The following is a 24,296-nucleotide window of genomic DNA, read 5'->3' on the forward strand; positions in this document are numbered from 1 at the left end:
ACCAAAATAAACACAACCGTATGAACCGTAATATATTAGGATTAGTGATGTGTGTTGCTTATTGTCTCGGTTTACTACTGCGGTGAACAGTTCAAGATTTTATATTCACTGCGTCACCAAGTAAATCCGATAAGTATTCACTAGGGTAGGTTCAAGTCCAAAAGACACCTCTCTCGATGCATCTCTTGTCCGCCTGTACTCTCAAATTCTTCCTAATTTTTCATTCATGTGGGGGATTGTTGGAAATGATATATTATAATATGAAATATTGTAATATATAATTTTAATAATTGAATGAAAAATAGTGTTAACCAATTTCTTAGAAAGGTTATGTTGTTTAAGTGATATTCCCTTGATAAGTGATGTATACTTATAGTGAAAAGTTACATCTCTTTAATAAGTAGAAGTTGGATTCTATATAAACCCATGAAACCATTGGTATTATATATAGAAAATTAGAGTTAATTTTTACTCTTGAGAAATAGGGTTTCCCCACTCTGTTTCTCAAATGATTCATGTGTCAAATTCCGAGTCGTGTCTTGAGAGTACGGAATATATAAAGTTCGCCAGAGTCCGAAGATTGAAGTGCTTTGACTTCGGATTATAGATTGTGGAATCCTGGGAGATGGACGCCTACCGAACTACAAGCACAAGAGTATGAGCGAAATTCTATCTTTAGGACATTGCATTTATGCAAGCCTCAATCTCCAAGTTTGTCAGTTATTCTAACTTTCTCTCTAGTTGTTTATATTAATCTCATATATAATTGATGTTGTGAAATTTCTTTATGATTATTATCATTGGAATTATATTGTTATTTCTCATATTTTCTATTATTGCTCCAACACACATTACACATGGGATTAGTAGGATAAATGGAATTGATATGTTTATGAAGTCGATAACGAGTTTGCAGTCTTTCCAGAATAAAAAGGCAACCGAACATCATTCGTTACATTATTTTAGAGCCAGGTCGCAGATTTAACATTAAATCTTCCATTGTCATTCAAGCCCCAACAAATGGAATCATCCCTATCAAACATCAGCAGAGGAATGGTATATATTTTGTTAGCTAAAGGTTTATTCCAGCAATTATTGGAAATAAAGTGACACACTCTTAAGTTTCAATCTATATTATATATCATTATCATAAAGTGTCATATAATATATATATATATATCATTACCAGGTAAATAATGGTGTAGTTATATATCTTTACCTTAGATATTCGTCCCCGGACTCTCTCTGAATAATATAAAATAATATTGTATATGCATATATGTTGTTAGAATTCCTCTATCCCACAACGACCAGAAGGCTTGAGAACAAATCTTTTAAATAGAATTACCCCACTCTAACTAACACCGAGGTCTTTTGTATTAAAACCCCACTCCTGACGGATTGAGCAGGTGCCAAGTAGGGACAGTATCGGTGTTGTTGGAGTGGGCCCATGGCTCGTCTACCTGAAATTTAAGATGGTATCAGAGCCAAGGTACGAGCCCATACTGCCAAATGGGTGGGTCCCTTTTGAGCCTGCACAAATGGGTGAGCCCCAACTTGGCTCTACGTAGGCCAAGAGATCCTGTGTGAACAGGTGGGTCCCCATTGGCCCTGTGCGAACAGGTGAGCCCCGGCTTGGCTCCACGTGGTTGCCGATGTGTGGAACTTCACGTGTGACCCATAAAATGAGGTCTCATGTGCGGGGGAGTGTTAGAATTCCTCTATCCCACATTTGCCAAGAGGCTTGAGAACAAGCCCTTTATATAGAATTACACCACTCTAACAAACACTGAGGCCTTTTGTATTAAAATCACACACCTAATGGATTGAGTAGGTGGCCAAGTGGGGACAGTATCGGTGTTGTTAGAGTAAGCCCATGGCTCGTCTACCAGAAATTTAACATATGTATTATTTGATAATTTGTTTTGTGTTATCCCGTAATGGCTGTTGATTTTTCTTTTTTCATGCATCCTGTCCTTTTTCATGGGCCAATTTACCATAATTTTCTATCATATTTGGCTTATCATGAACACCTCCCGAAAGTATTGTTATGTTTTTGATGATTTAGGCCATCGGTTGTGACGTTTACAAAGGTAATTTACTTATTGCTTGTGCTAAGAACTAATGTTTCTTTCTTTGTGACTTTAGGGCAAGGTAGGTGGTATCCACCTTCCAAGGACAGGGATGAGAATCAATCTAAATGCTAACATTGGGCGGGCTACCAATAGGCTAAGATGTAAGCCCTTTATTGGAGCCTGGCTCTACAGCTCAACCTATCTAGGAAGTGTGGATAACGAAATAGAAATCTCACTATCAACTAAATGTCTGGGACGGTTGTTAGAGTGAGCCCATGGCTCGTCTACCTGAAATTTAACATATGTATATTTGATAATTTGTTTTGTGTTTTCCCATAATGGCTGTTGATTTTGCTTTTTTCATGCATCCTTTCCATTTTCATGGGCCAATTTACCATACTTTTCTATCATATTTGGCTTATCATGAACACCTCTAGAAAGTATTGTTATGTTTTTGATGATTTAGGCCATCGGTTGTGACGTTTACAAAGGTAATTTACTTATTGCTTGTGCTAAGAACTAATGTTTCTTTCTTTGTGACTTTAGGGTAAGGCGAGTGGTATCCACCTTCCAAGGCCAGGGATGAGAATCAATATGAATGCTAACATTGGGCGGGCTACCAATAGGCTAAGATGTAAGCCCTTTATTGGAGCCTGGCTCTGCAACTCAACCTATCTAGGAAGTGTGGATAACAAAATAGAAATCTCACTATCAACTGAATGTCTAGGACGCATAGCCCTCGACAAGGATAAAGAGGAGTTGTTTTGCCTTTGACTCATTAGCATGAAAGCGTCTAAGCTCCCACATAATTTCAAGAAGGTTCATTCTTACTCAAACACGAGAGATGGGTATTTAATGATAGAATTAGAATCAGTTTCAATTATAATATCAGTTGAACGAATAATTTTTGCATTTACGAATATGGATACAACTATTAGTTGATGGGGAACTTGTTACTTAGTGAGTATGATTATGAATAATCTCCGATAATTTACGATTTTGAATATAATTATTTTTTGTAGTTTTAGAGATGGATATGGCCTTTACTTCCCGAATTGTTGCCATGCCTAAATTGAGGAGTCAAGCTTCTGTTTATCCCCTGAAGTGCGTCGCTCCCCCTTCCCCAAACCTAGAACCTCTAAATCAATCTCACCTTCAGCCGCTGGCCCTTCCTCTTGGGTGAGGTCGGTAGCAACCCCATCTCCTCCTTCCTTTTTCCCCTTCTCTTTCTTCCCTAAACCCTATCTTCTTCCTTTTCTTTTTCTTTGGCCCTTGGTTTTCTGGTTGTTTTTCTTTGAGCTTGTCTCATTTTCCTTGAGTTTTGTCTCAACGTTTGGCAATCTTGTTGCAGATCTGAGTTTTATGCTTTTTCCTCCCCATATTGTTATTCCTAGCCACGAGCTTCTGCCCACTTGGTTCGGTTATTCTACCTTTCATGTTCTTCATCCATGGTTCGGTTGGAGGCATGCTTTGGGTTTTTGTGGTTGCTAAAGTGCATTTCACACTATTTGGTAGGATTATGGAAGCGCATTTTGCGCAGGGGCTTGTCCACCCCCATTTTCCGTTCACCATTTCAATTTGTTGGTTCTTCTTACCAGTGGCGGTGGTTTGGCAATGGTGGTGCAACTATTGGAAGCGGTTGATTCTTATGTCCAGATCTAGGGCTTTTGGTTTAGGCTTTATTTTGGGCTCACTTTTAGTGCTTGTTTCCCTTACTTTTGTAATGGGCCGCACTTTTACTGTGTTGTGGATTGTCTTCAGAATAGCCTTACTTTATATTAGTGTGTTTTATCTTTAGTGAAATTAGTTGTTTGACCAAAAAAAATAAAAAATAAAAACCTTCTGTTTATCCCTACCAATCTAGCGAACCAAAGTGGTCATTTTTTTAGGGCTCGTTTGGATGTTACTCTATAAAGCGCTTTTACTCACTCGCACTTTTTGATTGTTGCACTTTTAGTAGCGCTTCTATGAAGGAAGCAATTTTGTTGTTTGATATGCAACCAACTAAGTGGTTTTGTATTGTATAGAAGCGCTTTTATATTAAATAGAGTGTTTGGTTGTCAAATGAAAAAGCACTTTCATTATAATTCTCAATAATTTTTGCATAGTGCTTCCATTAGTGATGGCCATTTTAATGTTTTTTTAAGTGTAATGGTATTTTAAATATTACAAATTAAAAAGTAAGTATAATTTTGGAATTGAAAAAATGTCATTAAATGGGGCAAAGTGCTTCCCTTGTTTTCTCTGCATAGCACGTTTAGGAAGTTGCTTCTAAAAAATGCTTATTAGTACTTCTACTTCAAACTAAAAATACTTTTAAAATATTTTCCAAACGACTATTTTTAAAAAAATTGAAGCGCTTTTAATTATTAAGAAGCACTTTGGCTCTTTCAAAAACACAACCAAACAAACTAGACTTTTACAAAAACTACAAAACTACAATAAACCAAAAGGTCGAACTGTAGAGCGAAATAGCCCAGTGAAGGTAGAGGGCTTCAGTCAAGACGAGGACCCAAGAGCCCATGACGCTCGCAGCTCACCTTTGAACGAAAACACAAGCAAAACAAAGAAAGAAACAAATCAGCTCAATAAATGTGAAAAATCGCCATGAAAGTGAAAGCAAAGAGCTCCAGAGCAAAGTTGGGCTTACCCACCGTCTTCCTCCTTTGCTCCCTCTTCTTCTTCGCCGGTTTATTCATCTCCACCCTCCTCTCCCATGCCTCCGTCCCTCGCTCCGTCTCCAGAACTCTGGAATCCGAAGACGACGAAGATCACGGTCCAATGATGCCGGGCGACACCGGAGACAGCTTTATTCAGTCCATTCCATTCCAGGTGATCAGTAATCGCATTTTTTTTGCTTCATTCGATCAATTGGGGTTTTGGGTTTTTATTGGGTTTTTGGTGACATTGTTGAATTGAATCCTGCAGGTTTTGAGTTGGAGACCGCGGGCTCTGTATTTTCCGAGATTTGCAACTGCCGAGCAATGCGAAAGCGTGATTGAGATGGCGAAGACGAAGCTCCGGCCGTCCACACTGGCATTGCGAAAGGGAGAGACTGCTGAGAGCACAAAGGGGACTCGAACAAGGTATCTTTTTCTTTCGTTTTTCGTGTTGCTTATTGTCTAGATACGGTGAGCAGTTGAATATGTAAAAATTATAATGTGGTTTGTCAATCAGAAATTTTGAATCTTGTGTTTTGCAATTATGGCTATTGTTGTTTAGAAAGAGTAGAATGATTGAAAATGTAAGGGAGGAAAGAGAACGGGGCAAACTAATCCCAGCTGTTGGATAAGTTACGTTTTGGTAATCATAAAACTCTAGGGAAGAACAGCTTTTCAATTATTACTCCATTGTTGCACAATCCATAAGCATCTTCATTATCAAAAAGTATAATCTTTAGTTGTGTTCACTCGTCACGTTTTCTTTCCAAATTTGTTATTTATAGTGATTTTCCATGATAAGCAAGGCGGTTCCATTTACTCTATGTTATCACTGTTGGAGACGAATGGTGGAAAGATTGTCTACATGATTCATCTTATTCCATATAAGTTTGTCATCCTCGAATTTTATTGAAACCCGTGATCCAAATTCGTACAAGAAAATGACCTCATACTGTTTTGACAAGTGGGTACAAGGGTGATATGATGGGGTCATCATAATACTGTGATATGCATTAGATAATGCATTAATATGATTATTTTCTCCAGACAGAACTTTTTTGTACGTATTTAATAAGTTGAGATTATATGCTATTCTCCTAGTACTAATCTCAGGAGTCAGTACATGTTTTGTTCTGTAATTTGCTAAGTGAACTACAATATCATGAGTTCATGTTTTATGTTTTATCAAACTACCATTAACAATTTCAATAGTTATGCTAGAATAGCTTATTTGCAAGTATATCAAGACGGGATTGGGAAGAGGAATCTAATTTTGGATATGTCTTCTTTTTAATTTACCCTCATCAACTATTAAGGGCCTGCATCTTTGTAAAGTTTGTGAATTATCAGCTTTAAAGTTTCATGAAACCCGATCACAAGAAAAATTTCTGGCAACAAAGTTTTGGAAGATAATTGCTGAAAGGACCTTGCCACCTCACTTTCTTTACAATAACATTCTCATATCATCTTTCATCAAGTTATATGTTGTATGAATTTTTGGATATCTTATATAGCACACAATAAATCACCAGTGATTGGACTTTTTGGTGATGATCAGTGTTGTATATGCTAGTTTGAAGGTACTTTACAAAGATTTTTTTTTTCTTTTCACTTGTGAAATTAACTGTCAGTGTATACTTGATTATAGTTCAGGCACATTTATTAGTGCATCAGAAGATGATAGCGGAGTCCTGGATATTATTGAGGAAAAGATTGCCAGGGCTACAATGTTACCAAGAGTCCATGGCGAGGTATTTTTTTAATGATGTATTCTTCGGGGTAGGCATAAGTGTAAATTGGAATTTCAAAGCCATTAAGCAGATGGTTTTCATTGTCCATATAGGTTTTAAATGCTACAATTAGCAGTTTTTACAAAAAAAACCATTTATTTTCTTTTCGCACAGAGAAAATAGTGCATCTAATACTGTTTTTAGTTTCACAAATTTTTTATAATGTTAACCTTTCATTACAGGAAAATTCTAAATTAATCTGAGTAATGCGGCGATATCATCATATTGCAGGCATTCAACGTTTTGCGGTATGAGATTGGCCAGAAGTATGATTCACATTATGATGCATTCAATCCAACGGAATATGGTCAACAGAAAAGCCAAAGAGTACACACTTAACTAGCATTTCCTTCATGCAATACTTGCTGCAAATGTTTAGGGTTCTGATCGGTGTTATCATTTTCTACCCTGTTTTTTACTGGGAATTTCTTCCTGCCAATTAGAAGATCCCTGATATTTGATATGATAGTTTGCCTGTTTATGCACCTAATAATGACCCCCACCATCCAAAGAAATATACATATGTGAAAAAAGAACTAAGCAATTTTTCATCACAATTGTGGACCGGACAATAATCTATATAGTGGTATCCTGATAAGCAATATTCATGGACTTACTTGAACATTATGTCAAATTCACAACATGAATTTTTATTTGTACGAACAGTAACCTCTTTACTTCTGAAGAAATCAGTTGCGTTTGTCAACTTATGGGTTTTTTATATTCCGTCTTCGAAGGATAGATATTAGATGATATTTCTGTTAGTTCTTTTTTCTTGTTATTTCATTTGAGTACATCTGTTGCTTCAAAAATATCGGGGGAAGCACCTTGAACTGACATCCAAAATATTGAACATTTTATCATCATCTTTCTGTACTTGATTTGAGTAACTTGAAGGATGGCTGCAATTTCAGTTCTCTTTTCTTCAGCCCTTTAATAAGAACAACTTAGAAAACTTGTAGCATCATCCATTATTCTGATCACCAAGGCACCTAGCCTTCCATCATTCTATGACGGTGAAATTGCCATTTTATTTGAGCCTTGCCTTTCACAATCTCTGCCCTTATACTTACGAGAATTTGTTATAGACCCTTCTCTCGTAACCTTTACATCAGGCTAAAGCTATATGTGAAACAAATATATGATTATAGTTCAAGCAGAATTTGCAAATTGTTTTTTGAGTTCATGCTTTCATCTTTCTGTCAATGTTTTATCGCTTTTGCTTCTTTATTGAACCATTGATACTTAACTGTCACAACATCACACTCAATTTTGCAGTTTGCTTCCTTCTTGTTGTATCTATCCGATGTAGAAGAAGGTGGAGAAACCATGTTCCCTTATGAGGTAGGTTAGCAAATTTACGATATGTCTTCTATTTCTTTCAAATGTAAGTAGTATATATTGCATGTACTCATCCTATTGTTTAATTTGCAGAACGGTGCAGAGATGGGTTCGAGCTATGATTACAAGAAATGCATTGGTTTAAAAATTATGCCCAGGCAAGGGGATGGTCTTTTATTTTATTCAGTGTTTCCAAACGGCACAATTGATCCGGTAATTTACTTTATCATATCTTAAATCAAATTTCCAATGTTTATACAATTGATCTTTGTCACATACATATTATTTGAGGGAGGTGGCAGTAATTAGATATAAAGGATCAACAACTAATTAGGGCTTGAAAATTGGATGGCCATTTCGGTTTTCTTCTTTTCTGACTTGTTACTGACTTACTGGTGATTAAACAAAGAGTCTGTGGTGGTGCGTTCTCTCATCTTAAAATTATATGCAAATTGCAGACATCTCTTCACGGAAGCTGCCCGGTGATCAAAGGGGAAAAGTGGGTTGCAACAAAGTGGATTAGAAACCAAGAAGATATGGACTAAGAGTTGTTTCGGTAGCTGGTGGTTACAACCGTCCATAGCGTAGTCAATGCGGAACAGTGAACCGTGCTCTTGCCGTAGGCAGCACTAGGATTGCTCTTGGATGTACAGGCCGATGATCGGGTGCTGCTTAACTTGAAAACATGGCACTTGGGTTTTTTTGGGTCAATAACAATGGCATTTGTTATAGAAGTATGTTTGTGTAGCTTTGGAGCTAAATAATGAAAAACCTAAATGTAAAATTACTTTCTACTAAAAGCCAGCAGAAAGGCACTGCTTAATTAATGTTATTTGATGTCTACGCTTACCTCTTTCTTCCTTCTTTTCCTGCGCACAACAGCTATGAGGGTGAAAAGACCAAATTAGAATGAGGATAGTCTTTTACTGGTGAGTCATGACCAAAAGTTGCACCGATTCGGGGGGCAATTCGTGAATTTTACTAACAATACATGATTATATTTCATTCTGACATGCCATTCTTTATCTTAAGCAGCTCTACGCATCAAAAAGAAGGAAAAAGATAAGGTAATGAAAAGCACTTTGATTTGATTTTGAATTGAACAACCTTAGATTGCTTGTTTGAGTTCGAATTTAGGGGAATTCAATTTCATCATACTATCGCTTTTATTGTTCAATTATGCATGAGCTAGGATTTAACACTGCCTAATTAGGAGCTACTTATCTTTTATGCCTAAAACAAGGTTGGAGATTAAACAAAGGATTATGTCTCTCCAATAGAAAACGATGTCCTATAAACATTGCATAATATGGATTTAAGCCACATGCTAAGTTGGTTATAAGTAATTCAATTTTGATAAATGATTAAGGGTATATGTGCGATTGTATTATGTGTTTGATTAATGATTGCGGAGTTGGAAATGGTTTCTTGCTTATGTTTTTCTTTGGTATGTACTAAATTGGATGTTGGTTTGGTTATTTTCGATCTTTCCACGTGATTTTAATTTCCTTTCTTTTAATTTTCAATTCAATGTTGTCGTACAAAACAAAGAAGACGCCATTAACAGGGTTACGGATTTGGGTACTATAGTCGAACAAAACTTTATTTTTTGAACTTTGTACGTAAGTAAACATAAAACACTCTCTAGGATATGACCATAGTTTTTGAAATAAAATCCTTGAGTATTACGTACCAACATCCACAATTTTTGTCATGTAATATGTGAATATAAATAGCATCATATGGCTAAGGCATATACTAACATTCCCAATTTTGCTGACTTCTACTCCTTACACATGATTTTAAGGAACATCCGAAAACATGAATATAATATCATGTACTCTTGGCACATATATTTTTAAGAGTTTGTGCATCTTCAACAATGTGTCAAACCTCGCAGCAACGCGTAGGTACACTTGCTAGTGTACTCTAAATCATGAGTTGTTCATAAAAAATCGAAATTTTGATGTAGTGAAACCATATCAATGAGATTGCCAAGCATTTCAGTGACAATTAAAACATTAAAAAAAATAGATATAGGTCCAATAAATAACTATTTAACCCACTAATGCTATCGTTCTACTGAAATTATATATGTCGCTCAAAAATAATAAAATCATTCAAATTTTTTTCCGCTGCAACAGTGTCTTAAGAGTGAAATGTTGAAAAATCGATGTACGCTCCAACATCCATATTATGATGTGTTCGACTCATATCAACGAGACTAGAATGAAGTATTATAGCTCAAAAGTAGAGTTGTTACGTCCTTGAGTTTTAGCTCAAGTGGGGCGTGACGTGATGGGTGGTGCGAGATCAGAAATCATACATTCAAATTTCATGCAATTAACAAAAAACAAAATTGTGATTAAATGTGTGATTCCTCCACATCCAACTAGACCTAGTAGTTTTTGACATGACACGGTAACACGACACGAAAACGACACGAAAATAACGAGTTTTGGGTCAACACGATGACTTATCGGATCATTATCGGGTGACTTGTTAAGAACCTGTTAATAACGGGTTCTTAACGAGTATACACGCCGGTAACATGTGGGTAACCTGTTTCGACCTGTTAAGAAAAAAATTATTTTGATAATTTTAAAGTTTAATTATTAAAAGATTTATTATAAAATACAATAGCCATATTTATATATACAATATATTCTATTTTAAATATATAGTTTTGTATTATTATTCTATATAAGTTTAAAAAAAAAAGTTTTAGTCATTATTTATTTTTATTATGAGAGTTCCTTATTATTGGGTCATATTACCTGTTAATATTATCGGGTCGATTTCGTGTCAGGTCATTTTACCCGTTTATTTTAACGGGTGTTACACGACACGATCCGTTAAGATATTAGGTATGACACGAAAACGACACGAATACAGAAAACACGACACGAATGCCAGTTCTACATCCAACCACACACAAATACAAATAAATGACAGATTAAGGTAAAGCTGATATTAAAAGGACCGTTGGCGTTGGGGGCCAAAAGACACGCCCTGTAGACTGTAACGGCTACTTCCCATTTCGAAACAATAAACCCCTCCTCTTCGCAATCCCAAAACCAAAATCTTCACATCCATTTCTAATCGCCAAACAAAAACGCCAAAATATATTTCTCAATCTTCTCCCTGATCTCATAATTTTCTGCTCAAATTCTCGTCGGTTTCGACTCCGATTCTTGATCCCTGTTCGTCCCGGAGATCGTTGGCCATGGACCTCGGCTGCTTGGACTTGGGTTGCATCTCCGTGTCTGACAAGCACCGCGCTAAAGACGCCGTTCTTGACTCAGACAACAAAGAAAACGCCGCCGCCGAGCAGTTCTCCGCCAGCCCCAAGATCGGCAAGGTATAATTCTTCCGACTTCCCCGTTTGGATTCAAGACTCCATTACTGTCTTAGACTTGCTCCATTTTCTTGGATCCGATTGTTTCTGTCCACCGAATTCGCCCTTTGTGTTTGGAACTGAATTTTTTTTTGGATTTGAAACCCTAGAATCTTTAGCATGTAAGACTCGTGTTCGGCTTTGATTTGGGACTTTAATTGCTGGTTATCTAGAACCCTAAACCCTTGTGGGTTTTTTCTTCATTGTTGGGATTGAAGCCAATTGAATTTAAAAGCCCTAGAAATTGCTGTTTGTTTGAATTTTAGTGAATTCAAAATTTGACCCCAACCAGTGTTATTTTTTATTATCGTTGTTTTTTCCTCAGTGAAAACCAATAAATTATCCATTTCTGGTTATATTTACTTGGGTTTTTTTTTGCCAAATATTTACTTAGTTTGGCTATTTACTCCTTGTTTGGTGTCTCGGATTGGTATGGCCTAGGATAACTCACTAAATTCACTAAATCTTTAATGAAGAAACGGATGCCCACTTGCATACTTTGTCGAGGTGAAGGTAGAAGATGGATTGGCCATGAAGAAAATTCTCCATCGTAATCCTACCTTTTTGGTGGGGATTGGGTGGGACAAGATTTCTTCATGGCTAATCCATCTTCTACCTTCGCTCAGAGAAGATGTGCAACTTGGCATTCTTTTTTCATTCAACATTCATTAAATCGAATGTCCTATCGAAGCCATTCCTAGACACCAGCAAGGCATTCTGTTTTAGCCTTATTTTTATTTTTATTCAAATATCTTTACGTTCATTTGCTTAATTTCACTTGGCTTTCACTTGATAAGATATCTTTGTCATTACAATCATACCATGGATGTTGTTAAGAAAGACATAAATTTTTGTTTGGCAGAAGAGATGAAGTTGTTTTTTCATGCAGGAAAATCCTTGTAGGCTCTACCCTAATCTACATTTTGTGATGCTGAACATGCTTTTTTGTTTATTTAACTTGACATTTGAATATGTTGGCCTTTCTAGTTGGTGTTTGTGTTCTATGTTTGGATGTTCTTATGTGTTTATTTAGAGACCAAATAGCGATTTTTTATGAAGTCCTGTTGTTTTCGTTTTGTTTTGTTTTACATCCTTCTTTTCTTCATTGTTTGAATACTGCAGAATAGAAATTTGAAAGAGGCTAGCCTATCAACGCTGAATTCTGTTAACAAATCCACTGCACAAATTAAGAAGCCTTCTCATCGTAGAACCTCTCCTCTGAACTGGTTTCCGCGGAAAAAAGTGGACTCCTATCTTAAGAGGAAGATCAAAATGCTGCAGGTTTCGCTTCTCTTTCTCTCTTTAACAAACATCCGCATTTTATCTGGATTAATTTCCATGTTAATCAAAATACCGAATCATTGGCTTCTCACAGGAAGTAGATGGGATGAATTTAACTCTCGATCAGACTCTAGGTGATTCTAATCCACATTACTCAAAAGTCCTAAGGGAGAAAATGGCAGCAAAAGAAGCTGCACAAAAAGCAATGGAGGTACGAAAAGCAGCATTGGTGGAAGCATCTTGGTGTCGAATACTTAAAGCAGCAAGGTGATTGTTGGATGCATTGTAGACATGAATATTTGAACTTTAAGAGGTAGCTTCGTAATTACAACTTTTTGTATTTTGCATTTCAGGATCCAAAGCAAAGAAGCTGAAGCCCAGCTGTTGAAAGCAGATAAAGCTGCAGCTGAAGCTTTTGAAGAGGCAACTGCCGTGGGAGTTATCATGTATGACAAGCCAAATTGCCCTCGGAAGCCCTGTAAAATAGAAACATCCACTGTTAATGGCGGAGGTTCGACTACTCACACAGTCACAGCATCTTTTGAGACTGCATTTGAGGTGGATAAAGAAGTAGCTGCAGCTGTAAAGATTGCATTAGTACGGCTTGGAAACTGCCCATCTTTTGATAAAGATGAATTTAAAGAACTGCTTCGAAAGATTAGTGAGAACCCTGATACTGATATAGTTGAACTTGAAACTAATCATGAATTATCTGAGTTTACTTCAGAATGTGAATCAGAATCTGGATCAGAACTTGAAGCATTATCCCAGAAAGATAATATCATTTCCAAAGATTTGAATCAGAACGAGATGCCAGATTTAGAGGTAAGACAGAGGAAAAACAGAAGGCAGTCTTTTGGTAAGCTTAATATGGCAAAGATAGCAGACATGATGCTCGAGAGACTTCAATGTTTGCAAGAAGATGAACTCTCTTCTCTTGCCACTATAGTTGCTACTTGTGGTTTAAATGCTGCCTTAGCGGAAAGCAAGCTGCACGATCCCGGCTCTGCTGCTGAGACCCTTCCACAAAGAATAGCAGCGGCGAAGCCTGAGTACTTCAGAGATGGGCAGATCCGAAAGAAGCAACCTGTATCAGAACTCCCAAGTCTAGACAAGTTTTTGGTTAAGCACGTGACTAAGCTTGAAAGAGAAGTGCAAGAAGCCAAGAATAGAAGTAAGTCGAAGGAAGGAACTGCAGAGAATTCTAACAGAACTGCAGACGAAAAGGCCAATTCAGAAACCATTCCAGGCTTGGGAAGCATCCTTCTGAAGCATGGTTCAAAGTTTGAGAAGGAGATTGAAGAGGCGAAGAAAAATTCAAGAGGAGAATTTGAAATGCTTCAAAAGAATTCACAGAGCAACAAAATATCATCTGAAGCCATTCCTGACTTGGCAATTACACTAATTAAACATTCTTCGAAGCTTGAAAAGGAAGTTGAGGCGGCCAAGAAGAACTTTGTGAAAACATCTGCAATGAGTCACAAAAAAGAGAATGACTCAGAACTCCCCAGCCTTGATAAGTTCTTAGTGAAACATGTCTCAAGACTTGAGAAGGAAGTCCAAGAAGCAAAGAACAGAAGGCAAGCTGACCCACATGAAGGAGTTAGGTTCCCTTATTTGAAGAAGAAAGTTGAATCATCTACTTCGGTTGCACAACCAAAAGAAAAGGCTACTTCTTGTTCCGGGGAAGGATCGGTGGGGAAAGAAAATATCGACTTAAATAATGATGTCGAAGAGAATTCTACGATGGAGCAAAATGAAATTGAAGCTTCACTGCAGATTGGAGAAGTGAAACCTAGTGCAGGTGAAACAAAATCACTTCACAAGGCCGAAACTAAAGAGACTGAAGATAGTCTAGACAAGATCCTTCTCAAACCAATGCACAGGTTGGAAAGGGAGAAAATGCAAGCTTTGGAAATGGAAGACAATTATAAATTCGAAAAGAAAAAGGGAGGAAACAGCGATTCCCAATGTGAGAGCTTGGACAAAGTTTTGGTAAAACATGTTTCCAGACTGGAGAAAGAGAAGATAAAGTTCTGTGCAGAGGAAGAAGCAACTGAAGTGAAGAGAAGTAACGCAAAGCTGCAGTCACGTGCAGACGAAGCATTTGGTTTGGACCAAATTCTCATTAAACACAAATCAAGGCTCGAAAGAGAAAAGGATGCTGCTGCTCAGCAACCAGAAGACCAAGTTAGATACTCCGTCAGTCGTAAAGAAGCAATGGAGAGAGAACTGCAAGAACAATGGGGAGGTTTAAGCTTAGGAAACTCCCTGAGACCAAGAGAGAAGGCGGCTGCTGCTCAGCAACCAGAAGACCAAATTAAATTCTCTGTGGCTCGTAAAGAAGCAAGGGACCAAGAACTGCAAGAACAATGGGGTGGTTTAAGCTTAGGAAACTCCATGAGGCCACATGTTTCGAAACTAGAACGTGATAAGGTAAATTCTCCATTTCTTGTACTTATTGTGTTGTTTGCAATGCAATGCTTTGTTCCTGCAAAAAGAGAGTTTACATTCTGATTGTTTCGTGGGTATTTCCATTTCTGTGTAGGCCGCTTGGATCAAAGCTGAACAGGAGGAAAAGAGGCAAGACACGGTTTTCTCAGATTAAAGCCGGCGATTAGAAAAGGAGGGAAGATCTGAAGGAGATATTAGTAAATGCAATGTGAAATTTGTGAACCATGGTGCTCTTTATTTTCTGTTCAGTAATTTTCTTATGGCTTTCGCTATTTTGTATTGCAACGGGAGAATGAAATTTGTCTATGTAAAATGGTAAATCATTTGTTTGGTTCTTTGATTTTGGTAGATTGGAGTTGGATCCCCAAATTAAACCAACAGAATCAAGTTTCATCTATACACTCACTGATCATCCAATCTACGGTTGGATTTCATCTAAACACCGATCAACATTGGTTCCGATTGAATTTTAGAAAGTACGTGATCTCGAAACTACTGACATTGCCATAACTGATTGTCGATGACGCATCAACCATGTTCTAGTTTTGAAAGAGCAAGGAAAGAACCATTGGCAACAAAATGGACAGTAGAATCAACATTTTTAATCTTTACTGATCATAATTTGTACACGATACAGTTGAATTACAAAAGATGTTAAAAAAACACAGAGAGATGGTCATTACGGATGCTACCAAATGATCGACCAACAAACGGAATTCCGTTAGATTACTACCATTGTATTGCTCGAGTCACTAGACCCTCTCAAGCTCAGTGTTGTGCTTGTCCAATTGGTCTTTGAGCTCCTTTTTCCACCCTTGGATCAACCTTTCATGCTTCTTAATAATCTCAGTCTTTATCCTCAACTCCTCTTCCATTGCATCAATCTCCTGCAAAAATGAAAATGCGCATACATTAAGGAAACATTGATCGGTAGTCTAACAACAAGCTAAACAACATGGTCTGTAGATGACCTTTCTTAGTTGCTCAGCCTTCGTTGGCTGATCCTCACGTTGCAGACCGATGAAGTACAGTTGAAGCTTTTTGGCAGCTTCCATGAAGTCTCTGGCATGCCTCTCCACATCAACTGGAGTGGCAAAATAAACACCATTAGGAGAAATGCAAAAGAGAAAGGTAATAACCTTGGTGCACCGTCATTTTGTGTGGATTAGAAAAGATGCTTCAACTTCGTTCACTAATTTAGAGAGAGTGACAGTCATAAGGTTCGATAAAATGGATGAAATAACAAACTCTCCTTATACATTTGACTACTTGCACCTCAAACATCAGGTCATGTCAACCTGGTTACAAAAGTAAAATTAAAGATCCATGGATTTTGTAGCCAATGAAAAAGATGACTTTTTTCAGGTGGGTACACATGATTTACCGAAAACCATAACGAATAATTCTGAAACAACACAATATCAGATTAAAGGAACAGAGAGTTTCATTGAGAGAAGGATCTCAAGTACAGACAGTATTCTTGAACCTAATTTTTCCATCATAAGATATGAATTGAAGCTCTTGTGGCACTCATGAATGAATTTTACTACCTGGTACAATTATATTATGTCATCTTCAACTTCGTTCTTCCTCCATTGCTATTTCCAACTAAAAAGCAAACGCTGACACTTGGTTATCTGAGATTTGATTTCAACCATGGTTCTTAAATCGTAAACAAAATAAGAGTCTTCAAGCAAACAATTGTTCTCCATGCATCACAAATTTGAATAAACTACCTATCCTTCTCTTCCAATCACCCAACTCCTCTGTTGCAATACAACTTATGCCAAAGCTGATGCAAATAACTCCAAACCCTAGTGTGTTTAACCAGTTTAATGTTAATATTAATATATATACAATATTCTCCCCTAGGGCCAACAAAACGCATTCGATGTTATCTGATTCGGACCTGAGACATCACCACCAAGCTGATTAATGTAAAAGTGAGCTAAAACATTCAATCGAAACGAATATGAATGCACCCAAAAAGATACATTTAATCAACATAGCTTGAAAAAACCCTCAGAAGACATGTAGAGCTAGGGATTGGTACTAACTCTGATGAGAGGGGAAGGGAGAGCGGTCAATCGCTTGAAGCTCCTTAGCAGGCAAGCATGGAAGCAAAGCAGCCTCCAGCGCCATTACACACGAAACCATGTCTTCCCTCGGAGCCGTTGGAGATTGCATCTGTGCATCACTTTGCTGCTGCTGATCTACCACTTGTCTCTCAGCCATGTCAAAAAACAAAAAAACCGAAAAAATACCCAGTACCTGCAAAATACCCACAAACCAAAACATAAAGAATGAAGGAAATTGAAGCTGAATTAGATATGCAAATGCACTGATAAAAAAAAAAACCCAGAAAAAAAAATCAAATGCAAAACAATTTGAGCATCTGGATTGAACCAAACCAGCATGAAATTTCAATCTGTAGTTAAAAGTGTATGGCTTTTCCGAATCAATTAATCGTACAACTACGCTATAGTGAACTGAATCACCATAAAATAAATTCATAAACTTTAGGAAAAAAAAACCCCCAAATGCGTCTTCTCAATTAAAATTTCAGACAAATTGTTCGAAATTTGGTGTTACCTGTATAATTGGGTGAGACTGAAAGCTTCAATCAGAACTTGATACGACGAAACAGTCTCTAGTTTATGTGCTTTCCCTCCCTCCTCGGCTCCTCCTCCATTTTTCTCTGTAGCTGAAAATTTCCATCTTCTACCCTTTTTTGGGCCAAAACCCTAATTACAGATTCAGCAAGACCAGCCCAGAGAGAAAAAAAAAGTGAAAAGGCCCATCACACCAGCACTACAACCATGAGAATGTTTCGTTAAAACTTCCTAAACTAAAAGCACAAACTACAAGAGTCGAACGTTAAAAACTTCTATTTTAAAAGAAATATCACTAGATATAGTGTTAGTAACTATTCAAGTTTCACTTTTGTTTATTTCTTTTTCATTGGAATTTTACTTTAGTTACACAATGTGGCCCACTTTGGTGATTTTGTCAAATTTTTCGGTACGTTTCGATCATTTACTACACCTAACGTGATCATTTGACCCCCTAATTTGGTAGTACTAAAGCTGAGGAGTGACATAATTGGAGGACCAAAAAAGGAAAACATGGTAGAGAGAAGAGATCACATTGATGATTCCTTGTGGTTAGATCACATTGATTATCCTGGCTGAGACCATGCATCTCATAGTCATTGATCATATTGTATTTTGTCAATACCCCGTTTTCTATGGGGAACCCGTCGGACCCATAAAAATAGATGGTTGTGTCCGTTTGTCTCAAATGCGGCTGAAGCTAGCTCTTGTGGTCCTTGTTGTGAGAGGTTTTTCAATGTGTCCGTAACACGGAGTGGTACATTTATATTGTTGGTCAATCTGACTGAACGCACTAATAGGGTTTAGGGCAGTCTTTGAAACCACCCACCTTACCTCACGGTCAGGCAAACTTATTGGAACTTTGCTCAAAACAAGGGGCAGTACCAAACCAACAAATAAAGACGAAATGTCCAACTCTACTCAAGCCTTTGAGTGAAGAGGTGTTTCTGGAAGGACACTGGTCCTTAAAATCATATGCTATTTAAAGACATATTCTAAGTTTGTGACCCATAAATTATAAAAGGAAAATGCTTTATAACTCGATTATCTTTTTCTTTCTTTCCAAATTCTCACAGTGGAATTCATTTTTCTAGCCGGTCAAGATAATGAGCATATAAAACACATTGTGTCCATCTTAGACCCTTTCGTCCAAAAAAATGTGCTCATTCTCCTTTAGTTTAATCCCACGATAGAGAAGAAAGTACGACAGTTAAATTATCACCTATTATGAGGATCAAATAGTGGGTGATTACAATCTTCTTAAACCATGAGATCTAAGAGAACAAAACTGATATCAACATATAGTGTATACACTTGTGACGCGAAAGTTAACATGACGTAAGAAGGGAAATGATTTTTGCACACCTTTTTAGCCTCTTACACACCTTTGTTTAATGCTTCCGTTTGATATATTCAATCCGATGGCTTAAGTAAAAAAAACGTGTGTAAAAAATTGCGCGAAAGTCACATTTCTATTTTTGTAAAGAGATTCTTACGTGAAAGAGGTGGACAAATATAGTAAATTTGGGTTATGTAGCATTCAAAAATATAGTTACTCAAAAAGGAAAAGGAATATACTTGAAGTGTCTGTTGAAACTAGTTATTTCTAATTATCTTCAAATTACAGTTTCTACTTATGCTTTTACATTTGCGTGTGTTTAATTTTTTCTTCATATATATTGAATTGTGCAAAATTGTACTAACTCATTTGAAAGTGTTTTTACAATTGCTGAAAGCTCTTCGGTTGAAAATGTTTTTAGAATAAATTATTAGTAAAAATACAAATAAATCTCGGAAAAAAAACTTTAGTGATTTTGGAACAAAAAAAAATGCTTCATCTAAAAGCACTTCAAAATGATGCAATGGAGTAATTAGATGTGCGGTCAATGATCCAATAAACAAATATTCAACTATACACACCATTGCGTACTAGAAATAGAAAGTCTTCAAACTGTGATTTCAATAGAAAACTGATTTTTACACAACCTTTTAACTTTTTACAGAGCATTTTTATTTATCAAATAAAAACAACCAACAAAATTAAATGGAGTAATTAGGTTTTCATCCTTATTTTCACTACTCTATTGATTAAAACCTTATTACTTTTCAATTTTTTATCAAGGTCCTTTGTATTAATAATATCATTAATTATTTCAATAATAAAATATTTTTTATTTCTAAATATATTCATTTAATATTAAAAATATTACAATTAGTATATTTATATTTATGGCTAAATTTTTTATCATATATTTTTATTTTTAGTTTGTACCCATTTTTAATTTGCAACCCTTTTTTAATTTGTACCAATTTTCCTTTCAGTTTTAATTTGTACCCATATATTAATTTCTTTTTGTGCCCATATTTTTTAAAGTTTTATTTGTATTGTACCCATATTTTTTTATTTATTTGTACCCATTTTTATTTTTGCTAAATGTACCCATTTTGAAGAATGTATCCATGTTTTGATACAATAATTTTTTGGTTATTTTTTATGAATGTACCCATGTTTACACACACACACACAATAGTATATTTATATTTTAATATTTTTAATCCCACAAATTATGGTTTTTTATTTAAAATCTCATTACTATAAACAACTATAAATTTTAATTTTTAATTTAAAAAATATAGTAACGTACATAGAAATAAATTATCAATTAATTTCAGGGACTTGGATCAAAAATTGAAAACCAACAAGGTTTCAGTCAAAGACTATTCATAACTAGGGACCGCATCCAAAGTCTCCCAAATTAAATAGAGCCTATGTTCGCACACCCTTGTCAATAAGGGTTCTTCCAAGAGAAGATGCGAAGAAGTACAGCATCTAATCTTACGTGACATTCGGTTTAATAATGTATTTTTATGCGAAGAAAAACTTATACATAATGATGCATTGTTCAATAAAAACTTTAGATATCGGTAAACTCATTTTATGTAATTAATCTTCTAAAGTGACACCAGCTCAGCTAGGACTTGGTCTCACTCAATATCCCAGATTCCCGTCATGTGGACCCCACTCAACGCGGCAGGCAAGGCATTCAAAGTTTCCAAACTTTCAAGGACATCTCATCTTCCCCATTCCACAAGTCACAGACTTTCGCAGTAGTACACAAGTCAGCCATGACCATTGCATGAGTTTCCCACTTGCTTCCAATTGCCCGTCACATTTTTGGGAGTTTCTCTACTATGAATCCGCTCATAGCATAACATAAATTGCAATTTATGATCCTTGTATTATTAGTCATTTGATTCTGAACTAAAAATTCATTAACTAAGAATTTTGATTATGTTATGAGTTGGTTCATTCGTAAAATTTTACACATTTGTAAAATCTCTTATGATCTCTTCAAAAATTACACGTAGCGTGACTCGAATGATATTTCGTTACATGAAAATCTAACTCAGAACCTCTATGTTACTAGTCTAAAATTGTAAAAGACTTTAAACAGTATTATAATACTAGTCATAGCGCACACCACAAATCATATTTGACTTGACTACTTTTGGAACCAAACCCACTTCCTCTTCTTTCTCTTTGTTTTCGTTTTGTTTACTTGCCTCTCAAAGCTCTCTTCCCATTTCCTCTGCTTTTTCATTTCTCTCCAATGGCTCCTCTCTCCTTACTACCTTTCTCTCTCACCTTCCTCTTCTTTCTCTCTCCTGCGCTCTCCACAAACTCCGAAGGTACTTCCTCCTCCTACCCATCTTATAATATCTCTTCTGCGTTTCAAATTTCCCACCTTTTCCTCCACTGGGTTAATCTCTGTTTGGTTGCTGAGAAACTCTAAGGGGACAGAATCCGGGATGATTCCCCAAAACCCATGTCAGTTTTCACCTTCCAATTTCTTTTCCTGGTATTTTTCTGATTTAATTTTCTTTCAGGAAATGCTTTGCATGCCCTGAGAAGCAGATTCAACGATGTCAACAACGTTCTGCAGAGCTGGGATCCAACGCTGGTCAATCCCTGCACCTGGTTCCACGTTACCTGTGACTCCAACAACCATGTCATCCGATTGTAAGATTATTAGTTTCTTAATCTTTTTTTCTGGGTTTGTTTAAATTTTGATTTCATGATTTGGGTTTTTTTTTTTTTAATTGGCTCGATTAACTTTCTTGTTTTGGATTTCAGGGATTTGGGTAACTCTAACATTTCTGGGAGTTTGGGGCCAGAACTTGGGCAGCTGAAGCACCTGCAGTACTTGTATGCTTCCTCTTCTCATACCAAGTTTTTTCTTATGCTGTGTTTGGTTGCTCAGAAAATCTAGGAAAGAAAAAGTTTCCATGTTTGTACTGTTTTGAACTTTTAGAATTGTAGAAATTTCACTTATTAAACCTGATTAAGTGATTGTGGAAAAAAGATTGATCAAATTTTGACTTGATGAACATATTGGAGAAGTCAGAATTGATTGAGTGATTTTTTTTTAATTTCAGGGAACTTTATAGAAACGACATAAGTGGTAAAATCCCAGAGGAGTTGGGGAGCTTGAAAAGCCTTGTTAGCATGGATTTGTATGACAACAGGTTTGAAGGAGAAATCCCGAAATCTTTCGCCAATTTGAAGTCACTCAGATTTCTGTAAGTACTTTTAGATCGAGTTTCCATAACTTTTCAACATTGACTGTCTTTCACAGATTGTAACTAATTTGTATTGAATATGATTAAATTGATACGCAGGCGGCTTAACAACAACAAACTAACGGGATCTATCCCGAGGAAACTCGTTGGCCTCTCTGACCTCAAAGTTTTGTAAGTCCTAATTTTCAGAGAACTGGAAACGAAAAATCTGAAGTCTGAGTATATTGTTGTTTCTAAGATGATTTGTTTGGTATGTACTGTCTTACTAGCAGTTTTCTTATGCGATTTTATTGTGGCAGTGATGTTTCTAACAACGATCTGTGTGGAACAATTCCAGTTGATGGTCCATTTGGGGCTTTCCCAACGGAAAGGTATCACTTCTGTCACTCTCCTAGCTTTGATCCTCTCAATCATGTGCAGTAGGCACCGGGTTACATAACAAAGTGACCTAACATTGCTTGTTGCTTCCATTTTGCTAACTTACAGGAACCAATCATTGCCTGAAGAAACAAAGTATTTATAAATGAGTTTTGAGTTTCATAGTTGGTTGATATGATAGGTTTAGCCATCCGGGGGAGGCTATTGCTTCAGCCTTCGTCGAATGTGGCCATTGAAAATGTGTTGTGTGTCTAATAAGCATTACGCATTTTAGATGCTCTCTGAGAAAACCAAATATACATTAAAACCATGGCCATCGCATTCAGGTCCAAGATAATGAGACCAGATAGATGGTAAACGCTCGCCTAGACATGGTCTTAATGAGTTTGGATAATTTTAATGTTGCAGTTATATATTTATATCGCTAATCGATAGTTAGTCTTAGAGTGAGTCTGGAGTGTGGTAAGCATGATGATTTGAATGAATACTCATAAACTAAAATCTCAAACTCCACTCAAGATTATTTTACAGAAGTAGTTATATCAAGTTCTTTTCAGAAACTAAATTACTCATTTACGAATCTTGCTAGTTCTAACGTGTTTGCATCCTGATGTTCTGTTTCAGTTTTGAAAACAACAGACTTAACGGCCCCGAGCTGAAAGGGCTGGTATCCTACGACTTTGGGTGCTGAAGAAGAGGATGGAATTCGCAGATCATCCGTTAAAGAGACAGTAAACATTGTATGATAAAGAAGCAGCATCGTATCTCTAATTATGTTATGTATCTGAAAACAGTACACCCTTAATGTATGGATATGAAAGAAAACACAATTGCAAGCAAAAATAAAATGATTGTGAGATTGGAACCATCACTATTATCCCTCGTATTCATTTGTACGAAGCCACAGTATAACTTTTGGCAGAGTTTCTGTAAAGCAAAGCAGCTGCTGAGGCTATATAATACAAAAACCAATACTTGTATTGTTTAAAAGCGTTTTGGCAAGGTTTGTAGCTTAGTTGGTTAAGAATATTCTTTCTTACATTGTAAGTCCCAAGTTCAAATGTTTCTTCCTCAATATCGCTTGTATTAGGGTAACAAAATCTTGTCCTCATAATTTTCACCCTAAGCAAGAGCTGGATGAGCCACATGGGTTGTGTTCGGATTTACCAATTTATATTCATCTCGTGTCATTGCTAGTTCAAAATGCAAAACGATATGAATAAGTAATATAATAACACAGTAATTCATATTGTACATAAAAAATGGAGTTCTAATAAAAAAGACTTTCCACTATTCATTCTTAATCAAAAGAACATTTTATGTATGAAAAGTCTATAATGGGTCAAACTCTTTTCTTTATTTACTTTTATGCCATTATTTCATTATTGTTGCTATTTCATTATTGTAGCGGGGTCCACAATGATGTTGATATTTTTGTGTAACAATACATTATTTTGCATAATGCTATTCATCTTATGCTACTTTTGCTAATTTGTTGTCAGCTCTTCAAGCTTCCATCATATTGTCGATGTTATGTAGCTCTTCTTCTGTCAAATGGTTCCAGTACTGTTCATTTCCTTCTACCAGCTCTGCATCTCTCTCTCTCTATCTTCTTTTACTTTGTAGTACATTTCTGATGTTTCTTCTTTGAAATTTTAAGGCTTCCAATAGGGCTGATAATTGATCATTGTCTTGCTGTAAATATACATTTTTTCTTCTTCTGCTAC

At 36.4% G+C, this 24,296-nt stretch overlaps 4 protein-coding genes across 4 annotated transcripts; 3 read left to right on the top strand and 1 right to left on the bottom strand.

Moving 5' to 3' along the window:
* Positions 1-4,554: 4,554 nt before the first annotated feature.
* On the top strand, positions 4,555-8,715 carry LOC126624703 (probable prolyl 4-hydroxylase 9). Its single transcript, XM_050293795.1, has 7 exons — positions 4,555-4,907; positions 5,004-5,161; positions 6,384-6,486; positions 6,757-6,852; positions 7,804-7,869; positions 7,960-8,079; positions 8,325-8,715. The coding sequence occupies exons 1-7, from the start codon at positions 4,683-4,685 to the stop codon at positions 8,409-8,411; spliced, it is 855 nt and encodes a 284-aa protein (XP_050149752.1). The 5' UTR covers positions 4,555-4,682; the 3' UTR covers positions 8,412-8,715.
* A 2,145-nt stretch (positions 8,716-10,860) lies between these two features.
* On the top strand, positions 10,861-15,346 carry LOC126624398 (spindle pole body component 110). The gene is made up of 5 exons (XM_050293454.1): positions 10,861-11,227; positions 12,386-12,544; positions 12,639-12,811; positions 12,898-14,980; positions 15,093-15,346. The coding sequence occupies exons 1-5, from the start codon at positions 11,093-11,095 to the stop codon at positions 15,150-15,152; spliced, it is 2,610 nt and encodes an 869-aa protein (XP_050149411.1). The 5' UTR covers positions 10,861-11,092; the 3' UTR covers positions 15,153-15,346.
* Positions 15,347-15,580: 234 nt separating this feature from the next.
* LOC126624399 (mediator of RNA polymerase II transcription subunit 28-like) lies at positions 15,581-17,748 on the bottom strand. The gene is made up of 4 exons (XM_050293455.1): positions 17,591-17,748; positions 17,056-17,269; positions 15,970-16,082; positions 15,581-15,885 (listed from the first exon to the last, which is right to left on the bottom strand). Exons 2-4 carry the CDS (start codon positions 17,231-17,233, stop codon positions 15,751-15,753), a joined length of 426 nt encoding a protein of 141 aa, XP_050149412.1. The 5' UTR covers positions 17,234-17,269; positions 17,591-17,748; the 3' UTR covers positions 15,581-15,750.
* Positions 17,749-21,126: 3,378 nt separating this feature from the next.
* LOC126623669 (leucine-rich repeat protein 2-like) lies at positions 21,127-23,440 on the top strand. Its single transcript, XM_050292622.1, has 7 exons — positions 21,127-21,300; positions 21,499-21,631; positions 21,746-21,817; positions 22,048-22,191; positions 22,291-22,362; positions 22,491-22,562; positions 23,194-23,440. Exons 1-7 carry the CDS (start codon positions 21,222-21,224, stop codon positions 23,258-23,260), a joined length of 639 nt encoding a protein of 212 aa, XP_050148579.1. The 5' UTR covers positions 21,127-21,221; the 3' UTR covers positions 23,261-23,440.
* The last annotated feature ends 856 nt before the right edge of the window (positions 23,441-24,296 follow it).

This window comes from Malus sylvestris, chromosome 5, assembly GCF_916048215.2.
Source record: "Malus sylvestris chromosome 5, drMalSylv7.2, whole genome shotgun sequence".
Taxonomy (NCBI): Eukaryota; Viridiplantae; Streptophyta; class Magnoliopsida; order Rosales; family Rosaceae; genus Malus; species Malus sylvestris.

Excerpts from the sequence above, each read along its gene's own strand:
- LOC126624703 (XM_050293795.1), top strand. The coding sequence starts at position 4,683 with ATGAAAGTGAAAGCAAAGAGCTCCAGAGCAAAGTTGGGCTTACCCACC. Across the intron at positions 6,853-7,803 it reads GTCAACAGAAAAGCCAAAGA|TTTGCTTCCTTCTTGTTGTA; the intron begins GTACACACTTAA and ends TCAATTTTGCAG. Across the intron at positions 8,080-8,324 it reads CAAACGGCACAATTGATCCG|ACATCTCTTCACGGAAGCTG; the intron begins GTAATTTACTTT and ends TGCAAATTGCAG.
- LOC126624398 (XM_050293454.1), top strand. The coding sequence starts at position 11,093 with ATGGACCTCGGCTGCTTGGACTTGGGTTGCATCTCCGTGTCTGACAAG. Across the intron at positions 11,228-12,385 it reads CCAGCCCCAAGATCGGCAAG|AATAGAAATTTGAAAGAGGC; the intron begins GTATAATTCTTC and ends TGAATACTGCAG. Across the intron at positions 14,981-15,092 it reads CGAAACTAGAACGTGATAAG|GCCGCTTGGATCAAAGCTGA; the intron begins GTAAATTCTCCA and ends ATTTCTGTGTAG.
- LOC126624399 (XM_050293455.1), bottom strand. The coding sequence starts at position 17,233 with ATGGCTGAGAGACAAGTGGTAGATCAGCAGCAGCAAAGTGATGCACAG. Across the intron at positions 16,083-17,055 it reads TCCCTTCCCCTCTCATCAGA|TTGATGTGGAGAGGCATGCC; the intron begins GTTAGTACCAAT and ends TTGCCACTCCAG. Across the intron at positions 15,886-15,969 it reads AGGCTGAGCAACTAAGAAAG|GAGATTGATGCAATGGAAGA; the intron begins GTCATCTACAGA and ends TCATTTTTGCAG.
- LOC126623669 (XM_050292622.1), top strand. The coding sequence starts at position 21,222 with ATGGCTCCTCTCTCCTTACTACCTTTCTCTCTCACCTTCCTCTTCTTT. Across the intron at positions 21,632-21,745 it reads AACAACCATGTCATCCGATT|GGATTTGGGTAACTCTAACA; the intron begins GTAAGATTATTA and ends TTTGGATTTCAG. Across the intron at positions 22,563-23,193 it reads GGGGCTTTCCCAACGGAAAG|TTTTGAAAACAACAGACTTA; the intron begins GTATCACTTCTG and ends GTTCTGTTTCAG.